The sequence below is a fragment of the Electrona antarctica genome (assembly GCF_951216825.1).
Source record: "Electrona antarctica genome assembly, chromosome: 12".
NCBI classification, from domain to species: domain Eukaryota; kingdom Metazoa; phylum Chordata; class Actinopteri; order Myctophiformes; family Myctophidae; genus Electrona; species Electrona antarctica.
In genome coordinates, this window is record NC_136793.1 from 44,505,433 (window position 1) to 44,520,959 (window position 15,527).

Consider the following 15,527-nt stretch of genomic DNA (forward strand, 5'->3'; position numbering starts at 1 on the left):
AGTTAAATGATGTGGGTAACGATAACTACTATCTCAAGTGACAAAAAGTATTTAGGTGTGATTTAAGATAAACAGCATCATAAAAGCTAATTCAAAAATAAGGGAATCCAGGATATCCTGTGGTTAACCACCAAGGCATAGCAATCTGATTGTCTGACCAAAAGTAGCACCCACACTGTTGCTCCTGAAGGCGCTGAGTGATGGAATGTGAAAGAAGAGAAACTGTATGACACGGATTTGGGGCCAAAATGTTTAATACTTCAACCACAGTTCTGAAGTATATCTATCTAGGAAACTGTGTTGATCTGTTTTTGTCTAAGTCATGCTAGAACGTCTGAGCTCAAATATTGTACAATAACAACCTAAATTCAATAATAAAATGACAATTTCGCACGTAGGAATCTTTTAATATGTGTGACATCACTGTCGATACGATGGGTTCTTCCCTTTGAAGCATTTGACATGTCTAATCTCTGGGGTTGGGAAGGGTGTGTGTCCCGCTGAAACCAACCAAGATGTTCCGAGATGTAACGAAACTTCTCACAGACGGACTAACGCAGCGCTGTCCCAGCACGGCTACACAATGAACACATCCTTGGAGATGGCTTGTGTTTACTGCCCAGGTTGTCAGGGAGTCCTCCGCAGTCAGGCAATAAGGAAGGGGATTATTTGCTTTGGCTGTAGAAAAGGGCTCTAATCAGATCATTGTGACATGTGAGCACTGTGTTTGTCCTCTTCGCCACCCTGCGCCCTGCCTCGCCGGCCTCCCCCCGCCCTCCTTCCCTGTGCATTCTCTACTCACCTCTTCCTCTCTTCCCCTGTTTCTTCCTGTCATGTTTTCCTCAAATTGTAAAACAGACCTGTATATACAGTACAGTACAGTACATGGCATGAATGACCAAAGTATAACAGTATGAGTATGGCTAACTCATTTGGAAAAGCACTACACAAATAAAATTTATTCATTCATATTTGCACTACGGGAATGATAGCTTGGCCGGGGCTGTTTAGATTGTTTTATATCTGTCTTGATAGTGGAGCATTTGAACAAATCAAATTTGTCATTCAAACATGTATTCCATTTATGTGCTCCATGTGCACTTGTTAGATTAAATTATGAACAATTGTATATGGAGCGGGTCAATGGGACACACGATAGAGCTCTGTTCCTTCCATCCCTCCTGATAACCACCAGAGTGTATGAAGACTGGGCCAGGTACAGTAGATTGCACAGGTTTGTGGAATTGGATTGTCATGGTAGGTTTCCCCTTCATCAGTTTTATCTGATCTTGTAAGGCTGTTATTGTAATGAAACACCAATGGAGACAAGCCAGGAAAGGAGAAGGTGATATGGCAAAAGCCGTTCATGGCACAATCCAGGTCTTTATTTCTCTGGGTTTTCCATGCTCTATCACTCCAGGAAGTAGTTGTAGGGCATGTGAGGGCTGGATGTGGGCAGGCACATGCATAGCAGGGGGGCTGAGGTAACCTGTAAGTGATGTCTTTCTATGGTATTGTGCATTGTGTTACAACTACACGATTGCCTAACATACAGACATAACAATAGGTCATTGTGGTCACCAAGAAAGAACTTGAGTCTGCAGTGTTTTGATATATTTGCCTAATTACAGGAATTTGCTTCCGAACTAAATGTATTTTAACTGGTTTGTATTTTAACAATGTTATGGTGCCATCGTTTACATCAGTGGTTTTCAACCTTTTTCATATAAAGGCCTATCTATTCAGCATTTGACCTACGGACCAGCATTTGACCTACGGACCACCATTTGACCTACGGACCAGCATTTGACCTACGGACCACCATTTGACCTACGGACCAGCATTTGATGAGATTTTAGCCTCTTAGACCCAAAACTAAAGAACATCTTGTCACCGGATAAGATTTTGTCCACAATTCCATGCTGTCTTGATGTGGTGCCGTAGCAAAACTGTGCCACCGTACCCCCCCCCCCCACAAGGACCACTGGTTGAAAACCACTGGTTTACATTATAGGTAGACATACTGGTATGGGCATATACTAAGTCATCAGGGATCTCCATATGTGGGCATCAAAGGGACACAGGTAGACAGGCTGCACAGGCAGATGCAGAGATGATGATATAGTGGTCACAAAAGGGACGCAGACAGATGGGTACAATGGGTACTCTGACAAAGTCCCGACACTATGCTTTGCGGCCCAAATTCTGGATGTGAGAGCCGATATGCAGACCGAACCTCTAGTCAATATACAATGTCTTACATTTGCTAATAATAATAGTAATAATAATAAATAAAAAGGGGAACAATCTGTGGATCACGTATCATTGATTTGCTCAGGTAATGAGGTGTAAAAGACTGTCTTACCTTCTTTTGAATGACACTGCCATTCAGTGCCCTCCCATGGCTTCACAGGGTGTTGCAGTATTTGTGTGATGTATTTGTGTGTGTGATCCTACAGTATGTTCATTGACAGTGTTTTCGTGTTGTCAAAAACAAGTGGTGTCATTTACAAAACACGCAAGCATGATGGTAAATTAATGTTGACAGATTTGTGCTGTATTTAAATCCGAGGAGACTATTCTTGGTCACTTTTCAAAAGAAATGTGGGACATCTTGCACGAGTGTTTTATAATGTGTCCATCACAAAACGCGGGTGATTGTATTTAGTAATCTTGGTCTGGAAAGGACATGATGGAGTTTTTGCATTCTTCTTCAGATTGATGAAATTAGTGGTTGAATTTAATGGGACTCAACAGTGATGGCTTGAATTATGGTTTGGACTGAATGACGGCTATCACTCTATAACTGAGGTTTGCTCAGGGACACAACAAAGCCAGACATAATACAAACATTCTAAACCTTTCACAATTCCAGTTTATTAATGCTGTATATTATTCTCTGGGGTGCATTATACGATCAGTCTTTTATGTGCAGTGTTCATTTTAGCAAAAGATCCATGTCATCTATGATGCTCAATTGTAGCTTTCTCGGCAGCTTTGCTGGTTTGTGGCAGGGCGGCGTCTAGTGTCCGGTCCCTCACAGTCTTTAGGAAGTTCATAATGCCAGAGCCCCCAGTTCCTCTCTCCTCCAGTGCTGTAGGGGCCTTACTCACTGTCTCTTCCCCTGAGGACTGGCCCTGGCTGCGGAGCTGGCGTGCGCGGGCAGCAGGCACCGTGATGAAGCGGCTGACCACGTTGATGTGGTAGCTCCGCAAAGCTGACAATTTGTTGACGCAGCATTGGAAGGCCTGGCTCAGCCGCGCGTTGGAACACTCCTGGACAAAACCCCCCAAAGAGGTCTGCTGGGAGATGGCCTCGATCAGCTGTTTATGGGCAGGTGGCATGTAGTTCCTCATGCGGGTTAAAAAGGCACCTTCACAATAGAGCAGTTTGATTAAAAATAAATACATGTTTCATTTGTTTGAAATGTTTCATTGCCGTTTGGCACTGTCTGAAACAAATGCTTATTGTTTTGTTTTTTTAATAAGATCCCCATTAGCTTCCTGGGGTCACTCTTACTTCAGCATAACAAGGGGCCTTCTTTATTCTCAAGAAAGCATGGGCAATGCAACTTGAATAAATAACATAGGCCAGACTCTATTTCGCTATTTGTAAATTTCTCCTTTTCTCTCCTGCAACTCATGTAACTGATTAAGTGCAACGGCATAATCATGTATTACTACAGTATACAGTACAGTACACACTTACAGATATTTCAATCAAAACATTACTTTTAGATTGTTAAATTGATGTAATTTATCTCTGGTACTTGTGAACACTCAAGGAAGGATCTCACCACTTTTTGCTTCATGTTTGACTCCCAACAGCTCATCAAAGCAGTGTAGTAGGCTGCTCTGTGCAGCACTTCCACCTGAGTACTCCATAGGAGCTGTCTGGACACCCTCATACACCAGACCCTCTGGCATGGAGGGGTTATCTCTCCACCTAATGCACAACCAAATCCTCAGAAGTGGATCCGCAAAGAACCCATAAGGGTCAATTTGTGCATTTATTTGTGTGCATGGATTTTGTACAGCCACACACATGCACACACACACACACACACACACACACACACACACACACACACACACACACACACACACACACACACACACACACACACACACACACACACACACACACACACACACACACACACACACACACACACACACACACACACACACACACACACACACACACACGTTTTACACGTTTTATGAGAGTAAAGAAAATATCAATATCTACCCAGATAGATAGATCCTCATAATTCCATAGAAGACTGGTGGCTCCACATGAGCTTAGGAGGGGAAGAAAAGGCATATCTACTGCATAATAATGCACATTGTAAACCAGACTATGAATACATTACAGTATGTGCAATATGTTAAATCATTACCGTGCATCAGTTTGAGTGCATGTGTCATGCCTTCAATTGACTGGCTCATGTCCTCCAGGGCTTTGGCCACAGTCTCAACATCTTCACACCTGACACCATTGATCACAAGGGGAATACTCTGCAACACATACAGTACCCATTATCCATGAAAGAATGCACCTTTAGCTAAGCCCTGCCCTCTCCCACTTAGACACTTTCCAGCCGGGCTCATTCATTCCAATGTAAATATCATGGATTTTACACAATACTGGTTCATTTTTGGAACCAGACCTTCAAAATCTCTTCCAAATCCGTCAACAAGGCCTGCTATATGCACTGGAAAAATATGTGCGTGACATTTCTTTTTTAAAACAATGTTGTATCATATAGGAAAACTATTGGTGGAGAGGTTTGTCTAACCCCGAGTGGAATAGTAAAGAGTGGCGACACGCTTTGATCTCGCCGCAAAACGGGTGAGAGGGACAGAGAGGACCTAAACAATTATAGACCAATCTCAAAACTGCCCTGTCTAGCTAAAATAATGGAAACACTAGTTAATAACAAACTCAAGCCATTTCTCTCTAAATCTTCAGTTTTAAGCCCACAGCAATCCGGTTTTAGACCAAATCACAGCACTATTTCTGCAGTCACCTTAGTCAAAAATGATATAGTATCTGCAATAGATAATCGACAACACTGTACTGCCTTATTTATAGACCTCTCAAAAGCCTTCGACACTGTAAATCAAGGCCTACTGCTGGAGAAACTACTTAATATCGGTCTGGACGATAGGGCCCATCGTTGGTTCCATGACTACCTAAACGAGAGGCGCCAGTGTGTTAGGGGAAGGGATACTCAATCGGAATTCCTGCAGGTTACCAATGGTGTGCCTCAAGGTTCTGTACTAGGTCCAGTTCTTTTTACCATATACATAAATGACATAGTATCCACACTAAAAGATTGCCAATTCCACTTATATGCTGATGACACCATTATCTATTGTACAGCTGACTCTACCCAATTAGCAATGGAAAAACTCCAACAAGCCTTTAACGGCGTAGTGAAACGGAAATGGTGGACATTTTATTTTGAAGTTTCAGACGGTCTCAAGTTGAAACACCGCTATGAAGTTTCTGAACCAATCAGAGCGTCGCATCCCTTCAGGGGATGGGACGGTAGCTAGGGACGGGTAGCTATGCTACGCAGGACAGTTGAAAGTTGAAACCGAGTAATACACTCTCTGGATGTTACCTTGAATGGGAATAAAAACGGAAGATTTCTGTAATCAGTAGCAGCTGTGCAGCCTGTGCTGGATGGATGCGGAGATATGGGGAATTAAACTGGTGAGCTTCATTTTTATTGGCTTTTATCGATGTGGGCCTCGACACGTCATCACGCAGCACGTTTTCGTTTTCAGGAAGTAATAAAAAATATTCTTTTGATATAAAAACACACAAAAATGAGAATTTTCCCATTTTTTTGGCATCCATTGTTAGGTATGCCCATATGATGACCACGGATATGGTCTAAAAGTGTGAAAAATTCAGTATTCACTACACCTTTAACACCATGCAAGATGCACTCATCTCACTCAAACTCATCCTGAACGCCAGTAAAACCAAATTTATGCTATTCTCAAAAGCCAAAAACATAGACTTCAACTCCCTGCACATTCACACTATCAATGGATCCTCTATCGACAGAGTCACTGAATCTAAATATCTGGGTATCTGGCTTGATGAAAAATTAACCTTTAGTTTAAACATCATATCACTGACCTTTAATACCACCAAGTTAAGGCAGAAAATTGGTTTTCTTTACAGAAATAAAGCTAACTTCCCAATGATCTGTAGGAAAAGGGTTGTTGATGCTGTTTTTATGTCAGTTCTGGACTACGGTGATGTAATTTATAGAAATGCTGCCCTTACCACTCTTCTACCCCTAGATACAGTTTATCACTCAGCACTAAGGTTTATCACAGGCGAAAGCTACAGCACTCACTCACCATTGCACCCTCTATGATAAAGTAGGTTGGTCTTCCCTCTCTGAGAGGAGAACCATGCACTGGCACCAGTTTATTTTTAAAGCCATTGAGCTACCACCCTACATCACGTTGCTGTTAAAATGGAAAATAAATAATCGTCAGACCCGTTCAAGTGAATGGCTTACACTAGAGGTCCCATCTGTGCAGTCTGAACTGGGAAAATCTGCTTTTTGCTTCGATGCCCCTACTACATGGAACACTTTACAGCAAACACTGAAAATTGGTACCCCAATATCATATGGTCAATTTAATAACCTGCTTCTGAACCTCCCTACCTCAATATGTAACTGTTTTTAACTTATGTTTTGTTCCACTGTCTGTATATTATGTCTCTATGCCTTATGTGAAGATTTGTGTTTTATATCTGTCTTAAATTGTTTTATATATGTGATCTCGTCAGCATTGCAAATGAGGGAGAACCTCAATGCTCTTTTCGAGAATAAATAAAGGTTTCAATCAATAAGGGAAAATTTGCGAAATGTGTGGCAAATCTGCAAAAAAAGAATCTTACCACTAGCTTTCTTCACAGATGTGTTCATAAAGGTGTCTACAATCACATATAAATTTGTTCCAACCCAACTCCCTTGGGAAACTTTGTGACAGCTGCTGAAAGTTGGGGTACCATTATCAACCAATATAAGGCAAAAAAAATCCAAAATTCATTATACTTTAAGTAGCATGTGACATGTCAAACTAGGGGGTGTTCATGATTCTGAATCCATTGCAAGCCTTTGCCTAAAAATGCCCATAGCCGTCATCACAACATTTATGTGATGACGTCAGCACATTTGGGCACATTTGGGCAAGTGGCTATGGCCGAATTATTATGTTTTCTTCACATTGGCCTATTATAGCGCCACCAGGTGGCCACAACCTGTGGTGGAGACCTGTGCCCCGAGGGGCACTTTATCTAGTTTATTTATCAATTCAGCTACTTACTTGCATTTCTTTTTTTATCACATTTTATCCATTCACAGTATAGTAGTCTGTCGATAGCTCCAAGTACACTATAATCTAAAGTACGTTTGCATCCCACACTTGAATGGAAAGGGACGCTTTGTGTAGCAAGTTAGCAACTAGCAATAAATGTTTTCTCTGCTGTAAGGCTCGCTTTTTTTAGAGTGAGTGTAATGTCAAAGAAGTTAGAAGAAACCATCTCCCTAGCCTGAGCTAACGTGTTAGAGGGCGGGTCGCGACTGAGATTTGCGCACACCCTGATTGGATCTCACCAATCTGTCCGTCAGCCCCGGCCCCTTAGTGCAGCACTACGTCACATAATTTGGAGCGACGCCCACCCGGAAGGGTTGACTCCCACTTCTAGACCATAGCGGCCAATGCATTCCCCCAGGCTTTCATTTTTTGCACCGACGAAAATGAAAGCCTGGGTACCGACTACCGAGGCTACCATCTCCCTAGCCTCGATACCCAGGCTTTCATTTCGTCTGCGCGAAAAATGAAAGCCTGGATTTACGCATGGGCTGCACTGGCCTAAACGTGGGAGTCAACCCTTCCGCGTAGGCGTCGCTTCAAATGATGTGACGTCAGGGCTCTGAGCGGTGTAAGTAAGTAAGTAGCCTTGCCGAGCCATGAGGCCCATAGGGCAGGAGCCTATCTCCTGTTTCTGTAGCGTGAGGCAGCTTGATGTACAAGTACACCCCCTGGACATGACGCTAGTATGTCGCAGGGACTTACCCCCAATTCAACCCTTGATGCTGAGTGTCAAGCAGGGAGGCACTGGGTCCCATTTTTTAGAGTCTTTGGTATGACCCGGCCGGGGATTGAACCCCGACCTCCCAGTCACAGGGCGGACACTCTAACCACAAGACCACTGAGCGGTGTGCACCCCTCAAAATAACACCGTGAGGAAATCATTACCAGTGGAACTTCAAACGAGGCTATGCAAGGAAAATGAGGAGAATGGCTGAAGAACCCACCACACCGTCTAAGAAAAAAACCAACGTGTGCCGACTCTGTGGAAATAACTTTGACAGTCCGTTAGAATGGTATACTCCAGCAACCAGTGGTTTCTGCTTCTGGATGACACAATAACAGTGCTGCACTGGGGGGGGGGAGAGACCGGGGCTGACGGACAGATCGGTGAACCAATCAGGGTGTGCGTAAATCTGAGCCGCGGCACTCCCATCTAGGCCAGAAATGTCTAGTGTGTTAGCTCAGGCTACCATCTACCAAGACTCTTGCCACTGGAGAGCATTCCCATAACATTGCCAACAACCTTGTGGCGCTTCCTGGGCATCAAATATACTTTATATGTATAAAGTTAGTGTATAATTTGCTGGTGATCAGGACTTCTGGAGGCCAGAAATATACTGGACCATACTGGGTCCAGGTCCAGAATATCAGCCCTCCATAAAGCATCTATTGTCTGGAGTCTACAGTACGTACGGGTGCTGCTATGAGATAAACCAACATTTTATGAAATGGGTGTTTTAGAACTCCACTAGCCTTTAGAGACGATCAAATACAATTCTGTATACATAAATATCCTCCAGTGTATGAACATCTTTCTCTCTCCTATGAGGGAACTGAATAGGATCACCACCAAATTGTACTAATAAACAGTCTGGCATATTGCAATGGGCATATTATAATACAGAAGGTCTTTGAGGGAGTATGGATGCACTAGTCTCTCTTCCAGAGCCTGCCACAACAAGGATGCTTGTGGTTGAAACCATGTCGTTAAGGGTATAAGCATGAAGGCCTAATAATTGTGTATAAAATGTGGAAGAAACAAACCACCTGTAGACAGCTTGATGCGTGGTTGCCTACCTCGCCGTGAGAGTTTACAGTGCTCAGTAAATGAATATAGCCTAATACAGTGACGTGTTGAAATCACAGACATACTATAGACTTGCCAAACAAGCATGCTGGTTTGTAAAATATATGTTTTGGGTGATATGATCGGATATCCCAGGATAACATAAGAAGTATAACATGGCGCATATGTCATGGCTGTAGGTAGAAATGTAATTGCATACGTACATCGCTGTTATGATTAAGGCATGCCTACTAGAGATAATGCTACTGAGGACACCTTTCTATTGTAGTTTATTAATCTACTACCTCTCCTGTATTTCAACTGTGTTGTTGTTGTTGCCACTATGCAACCTGAATTTCCCTCTGGGGAACAGTACAAGGTCATGTTTGTCTGTCAGTGTTGTTGTATAATCCAGATATTCACCCTCAGTGCTGGAACAGCAGCCAATTCCACCAAGAGAGTAACCATGAAGAAGCCCCGGACGCTCTCCCCTCCTGGGAGGGTGACCAGCAACTCCAGGTTCCTGGATGTTGCAGGTATAATAACACAATAATCTTTGTCCTTTTGTCAGGTCTCAGGATGTTCAATCCAAAATGAAATCGCAAAGTACTTACTCAATGTCAATAGGTCTGGCACAGGAGATGAAGGTGAACAGAAAAAGAAACAGGAGAAAGAAAAGGTGCAGTTAGTTATACAATATTGATCTTCACTATACCATGTTGAATCTACCTACTTTCATATGGTTTGGGAGTGTCTGAATGTTTCCTCATTTTGGAATATGGTTGCTTCTAAAGTAAACTTTCATTACTTTTGGAGGTTGATATTACACCTTCTCCATCTGTAGATGTACACACAAGCACATTGTCTTTGCTGGCTTAACAGCAGCAAAGAAGATGGTGGCTATGAGATGGAAACTTCCACATACCTTAGAATTTCAATCAATGGGCTTTAACATTTTTAGATATAGTATTTAGATTGATAAACGGCAAAATTACACAGAGATAGTGATAAAAGTGTCAATGTATGGTCTAAGCCAAGGCTGCAACGATTAATTGTTTAAATAATTGGCCGATGAATCAATTATGATTATAATAATCGTTAGTTGCAGCCCTATGGTCTTGCATTGCAGATAAGCTTTTGGACATGATTTAGGCTGTCCTTACAATGTAGGATGAACAGGTATGCATTTAGTTTGATCCTGATTTTTCATTGTTGTTCCTGGGAAGGGTGTTTACTTATTATTGTATTCCTTAGTCTTTTGTTCAGTTTTATGCATTCATGTGTGTGCGTGCCGCGTGCCGTGTGTGTGTGTGTGTGTGTGTGTGTGTGTGTGTGTGTGTGTGTGTGTGTGTGTGTGTGTGTGTGTGTGTGTGTGTGTGTGTGTGTGTGTGTGCCCGCGCACGCGCATGCATGCGTGTTATGTTTCAACTATCTTGTTTTTGTTTCATTTTTATACATGATCTATGTATACTATAATATGCTGGCATAATTGGATTGTTTTTGTGATATAAATGTAGTTCAATCTTACCCTTCAGGATCCCTCTTCCTCCAATTAGCGAGCACAGCATCTGCATGGGTGAGGATTGGGGGAAGTCCTAAACGCTGTGATATCTTCCAGTACGGAACGGCCAGGTTGCGAGGTAAAATCTTAAAGGAAAATTATGTAGCGTTGATGATCATTGACCAAACGTTTATAAAACGTGTATTGGAATATATCCTTGGCCGAATTTAGGCCAAGGAGTGTTTTTTGTGCAAAATTAATGCTTGGAATGGATTCAGAATCATGAAAACCCCCTAGTTTGACACGTACATGCTACATAACAAGTACAGTAACTACAAAGAATAAGAGGTGTAGGTTTCTGTAACAATACTGTAGCACATGCACTGGTAGGCTACTAAATCTATACAATTGCCTATAGGATCAGGAGTATTCACTACTGTATATTCCCAATTTCCCAAGTAGTATTTTGTCCCCTTTAATTGATGTTTACGTTCCTCATAAATACAACATTATTACATTATTCTTAGACATCTTGTTTTGTAGCCCATAATGATCTTATAAGTATCCCTGTAATTACAAGAAAAATAATTGTACCATAGTTAACGGTCTAAAAGAAAGCAGCCATTAGCATCTTGTAGATTTTTATAGATGATACAAAATATAAAATGTAAATCCATATTTCCAATAGATGTAACAGCAGTACAAGGCCAATCCTGATCTGTGTGACTAAATCAATTAATTGAGCCAGCCACACAACTCAAACACTTACTTGACAGCCAAAGGTTCTAATCTATTTGTCTACATGGCGCAATTCAACCTTTCCCCAAATTCAGCTGTTTCCAAGTTACAGTATAACTCAAAACTTTTAACTAAATTACATACATATCCATGAATATACAGTATGCAGTCATGTAGGCTACAGATATGTGAGTGAAGGTGAGATAGAGTGATAAGCTTAATTTATGTTTTGTCACATGCAGGGCTTGGTAAAGTGGCAAAGTGAGTGACAAAGTAAGTTTAACATCGTTTAAAGGGACACTTCACCCTTTTTGCAAAAAATAAATATGTTAATGACATTCAGAAGATTTCCTGGGGGACTTCATGTGTGTAATATGTGGTTTTAGATATTTTAGATTTTAGTTCCTGGACTACTATGTTGTCTCAGTAAGACAGCCCTCCCCCCAAGGAGGAGCAGTGCACCAAAGCATTATGGGAATTGTAGTCCAGGAAGTTGGTGAGCCAGTGTCCATGACATCAGAGACACTGGGCTCACTGCTAAACATATATTTCTTTGCAAAAATGGTGAAGTGTCCCTTTAACATTGTTTAATGCAATCAGATAGGACTTTTCTGTTTGGATGTATGGGCTGTCAAGGCCAGAAAGTAGTTCCCGTGTAACTTCTGAGTATGATGATGATGTCACGTGCATACCCTCTATTATATCAATATTGTGATATGAGATTGGATATTGCCTGGAATTTTGGATATTGTGGTCTTTTCCTGGTTTTCATTCATTTAGGCTCGCCTTCGGGAATATATATCTTCCAGAATTTGTCAAAGTTTTTCAAAAATAGCTAAAATAGCCGATTATGAGTTTGTACATCTGCTCTTTTGGAAATAAAATGTAAATTACTATATTATTACAATGATATTGATATTGAGGTTTGGTAAATAAATAACAAATAAACACTATATTGCCCATCCCTACATGTGAGCGTTGCTTACCAAAATAATAGGTTTTCAAGCTGAACAGAGAAAGGGTAATAGAGACCCAGTGACACATACCTGAATGGTGTCATTCTCTCCCTCCTGCCAGACATAGCCCATGGTCATAACACTCAGCACTAGGTGTGCCAATCGTAGCTCCCGATGGCTCTTCAAAAACTGGATGCTCAACAGTGGCATCTGGGAAGAAGGGATGAGAGAGGGAATTTAACATGAGACACTTCATTCCTTCCCAGTTCATCATGTTTACTGTAATTGTCTCCACCAGGCCGAAGGCATGGGGAGAGAGTATGTTTTGCACTCCGTCCGTGTGTCCGTCCGTCCTTCCGTCCGTCCGTTACCAGCTAATCTCCGGCACCGTTAACCCGGTCGATACCAAACTTTGCACACACACTCCCTGGATGCCAACGATGAACCTCTGCCCCACATTTTCCAGAGCAGCCTGTTATAGCGCCACCATGAGGCAGCTTTTCACATTTTTTACCTAAAACTGCACCGATTTGCGTGAAACGTTGCATGCACACTCCCTAGAGGCCAAGGACAAACCTTTGACCTGCATTTTCCGCATCTGCCTTTTATAGCGACACCAGGAGGCCGACTTTTGTAAAACATTTTTTTTGATATTACTCCTCCAGATTCTGTCCAAAAATCTCACAAATCGTTACACAGTATCTCTATGGTCATGTGCTCAAGTCGGATCTGTCCGATATTTCATATTCCATCCTAATTGTCTATAATTGGCTTTCACAGTTTGCAAGATTGCCCCGTTTTGAACAAAAGCCTCAAATCATGAACGCAGCATGCAATTTACGTGAAATCTTTCACACATTTTCTTACTAGGCTGAGGAATATATCCCACCCTTTTCACATTGGCCTGTTATAGCGCCACCAACAGGTTGATTTTTACAAAACACATTTTTGGAACGATGCTATGAGTGATCTGGCTCTGCATTTCCTCAACAAAATGAAGAAAATTGTTGCAAAAAACAAAGAAAACAAAAAAACATGTTTATATTACTCCTAAACATTTTGCCAAACATCTCACACAGTCCTATCCTCCTGGTGGAGACCTGTGCCCAGAAGGGCACTTTTTCTAGTGGTTCATGTATTCAATTACTGTACCTTGTGAATAAGTGAACGCAGCTCATGAGAGTTTATTAGTTCTGTCACATGCAGGGAAATATCCATCCATGGCCGGTAGTAGGATGGCAGCTCTGCCTTTTAGAAGTTGAAAGTCAAGAAGAAAGTGAAACACTTTGTGAGTACTGCATATACTGCAGGGATGGGATCTTGAAAGGCATAAAATAAAATATCCATTTGATATAGCATGATGGAGAAAGAATCCTTAAATGTTCTAGTTAACCTAAGTTAAAAAGTTTCCTGTTAAATATTACTGTATATGAGAGTAACAACATACATACAGTATGCTAATGAAGTTATACCTGATAGATCATGATGTGATAATTAGGGAGGAAAGTTGTTGGTGAACATAGATAAGTGTTGGAACAAACATCTAACTTTGTTTAAAATTCATGATTGTATAAGTCTGCTCCACATTGCAAATGTAAATTTAAATCAAGACCACACTCAAATTAATTTCAGTAGCTCTAGTCTAAACCATAAAGGCGGTTTAGCAATTTTCAAGAATACCATTTATTCAAAATACATTGGCGTAACTGCCAGGACAAGACACCGAATTATTTAAACTAACAAAACAGGCATTTGAAGTACAACATCAGCAAGTATAACTAAATTTGCATTAATTTATTTTCTTTTACTTTCTATCTAATTCCGGGATTCCTGCTTACCTTAAAAACCTTGGAATATAATCCAGTTTGTTATGGTTCATATCTGCTGTACATGATCAGATAATGCGGGAGATGACCTGATTGAAAACTATAATTCATCCTACTCCATGAAGCATTTATTTATTTTTACCTACCAGGGGTGCAGAAAGGATAAAGCCCAGCTCTTCAGAGACATGGTATGGGTCCAGGGAGAAAGGAGCCTTGGAGTCTGTGACCACCGTGGCCATGGAGCCAGTCTTTAGACCCTGCAGACAGTAATGATTCTCAGATCGATTGAATCACCCTGCAAACTAGAGTCCAGACCCCAATCCAGTCTGTCTGGACCCCAGAACAGAGTTCAGTTTAAACCGTTGTCAACAATGTTTACTGCTTGCACAATACTTTTGCCATTCAGCTCCTGCAATTGTGTAACTCTATAGATTGTGTGCAGATTCAGAATCTGTGCTTTGCTTTGTGACGTGTTTTGGAGACTATACCGTTTTACTATTTTGAGCATGTTAAACATTTCCCAAACATGAGGATTAAAATTCAACAACTAGAAGAAGTCAAGTATAGCCCAGGATTGATTATGAACCATTGCAAGTCAAAGGGCAGATGACACAGGGGGCTGTGTGTTCAAAGGTTATCTATTCTTTCGTCAATATCACGCCTTTCCCTGTAGCTATTGCCTTGATGCAAGCTCTGGAAGAATGCTATCACAACCTATGTTATACATAATTTGTGTATAAATATTTGTGCAAGATATTGGTCTATATTATATTTGATTTATTTTTTCTAAGTGAGTCGCAAATATTTTGTTTATGAACATTCACTCTCTCAATAGTCAGAAAGCCTGTAATCTAATAGATGTATCACTTCCAAATCATCTATTATTTTGATAAAGAAACACATTTTGATCTACCCATGTGCCTCATGCCTTTGACAGTGACAATGACCAAAGTGAAGAAATTAATGTGACAGCCTCACCTGGTGGAGTAAGCTTCACATTGCAGGAGTTTAAATCATGCCAGCCTGCATGGTTAGTGTTATTCATGGTGTGATATGCACCAAATATTTAGCCTACTGATATGATAGCACCCAGTAAAACTACTATTTTGTGTGTGTGCGTGTGTGTGTGTGCGTGCGTGTGTGCGTGCGACTGTGCGTACGTGCGCGCGCGTGTGCGTCTGTGTGTTGGCAGCGGGAGAGACAGAGGGAAGATCAGAGGGTCCATCCATCCATCCATCCATCTTCAATTGCTTATCCGTAGCCGGGTCGCCAGGGCATGCAACAGCCCCACCGAGAGCTCCAGAC

At 41.5% G+C, this 15,527-nt stretch overlaps 1 protein-coding gene across 1 annotated transcript; it reads right to left on the minus strand.

Annotated features, from left to right (window-relative positions):
* Positions 1-2,895: 2,895 nt before the first annotated feature.
* ido1 (indoleamine 2,3-dioxygenase 1) lies at positions 2,896-14,461 on the minus strand (the record flags this gene model as incomplete). Its single annotated transcript, XM_079516583.1, has 10 exons — positions 2,896-3,373; positions 3,797-3,945; positions 4,252-4,303; positions 4,403-4,520; positions 9,625-9,724; positions 9,816-9,830; positions 10,730-10,848; positions 12,487-12,606; positions 13,549-13,640; positions 14,365-14,461. 10 exons carry the CDS (start codon positions 14,459-14,461, stop codon positions 2,961-2,963), a joined length of 1,275 nt encoding a protein of 424 aa, XP_079372709.1. The 3' UTR covers positions 2,896-2,960.
* Between the last annotated feature and the right edge of the window lie 1,066 nt (positions 14,462-15,527).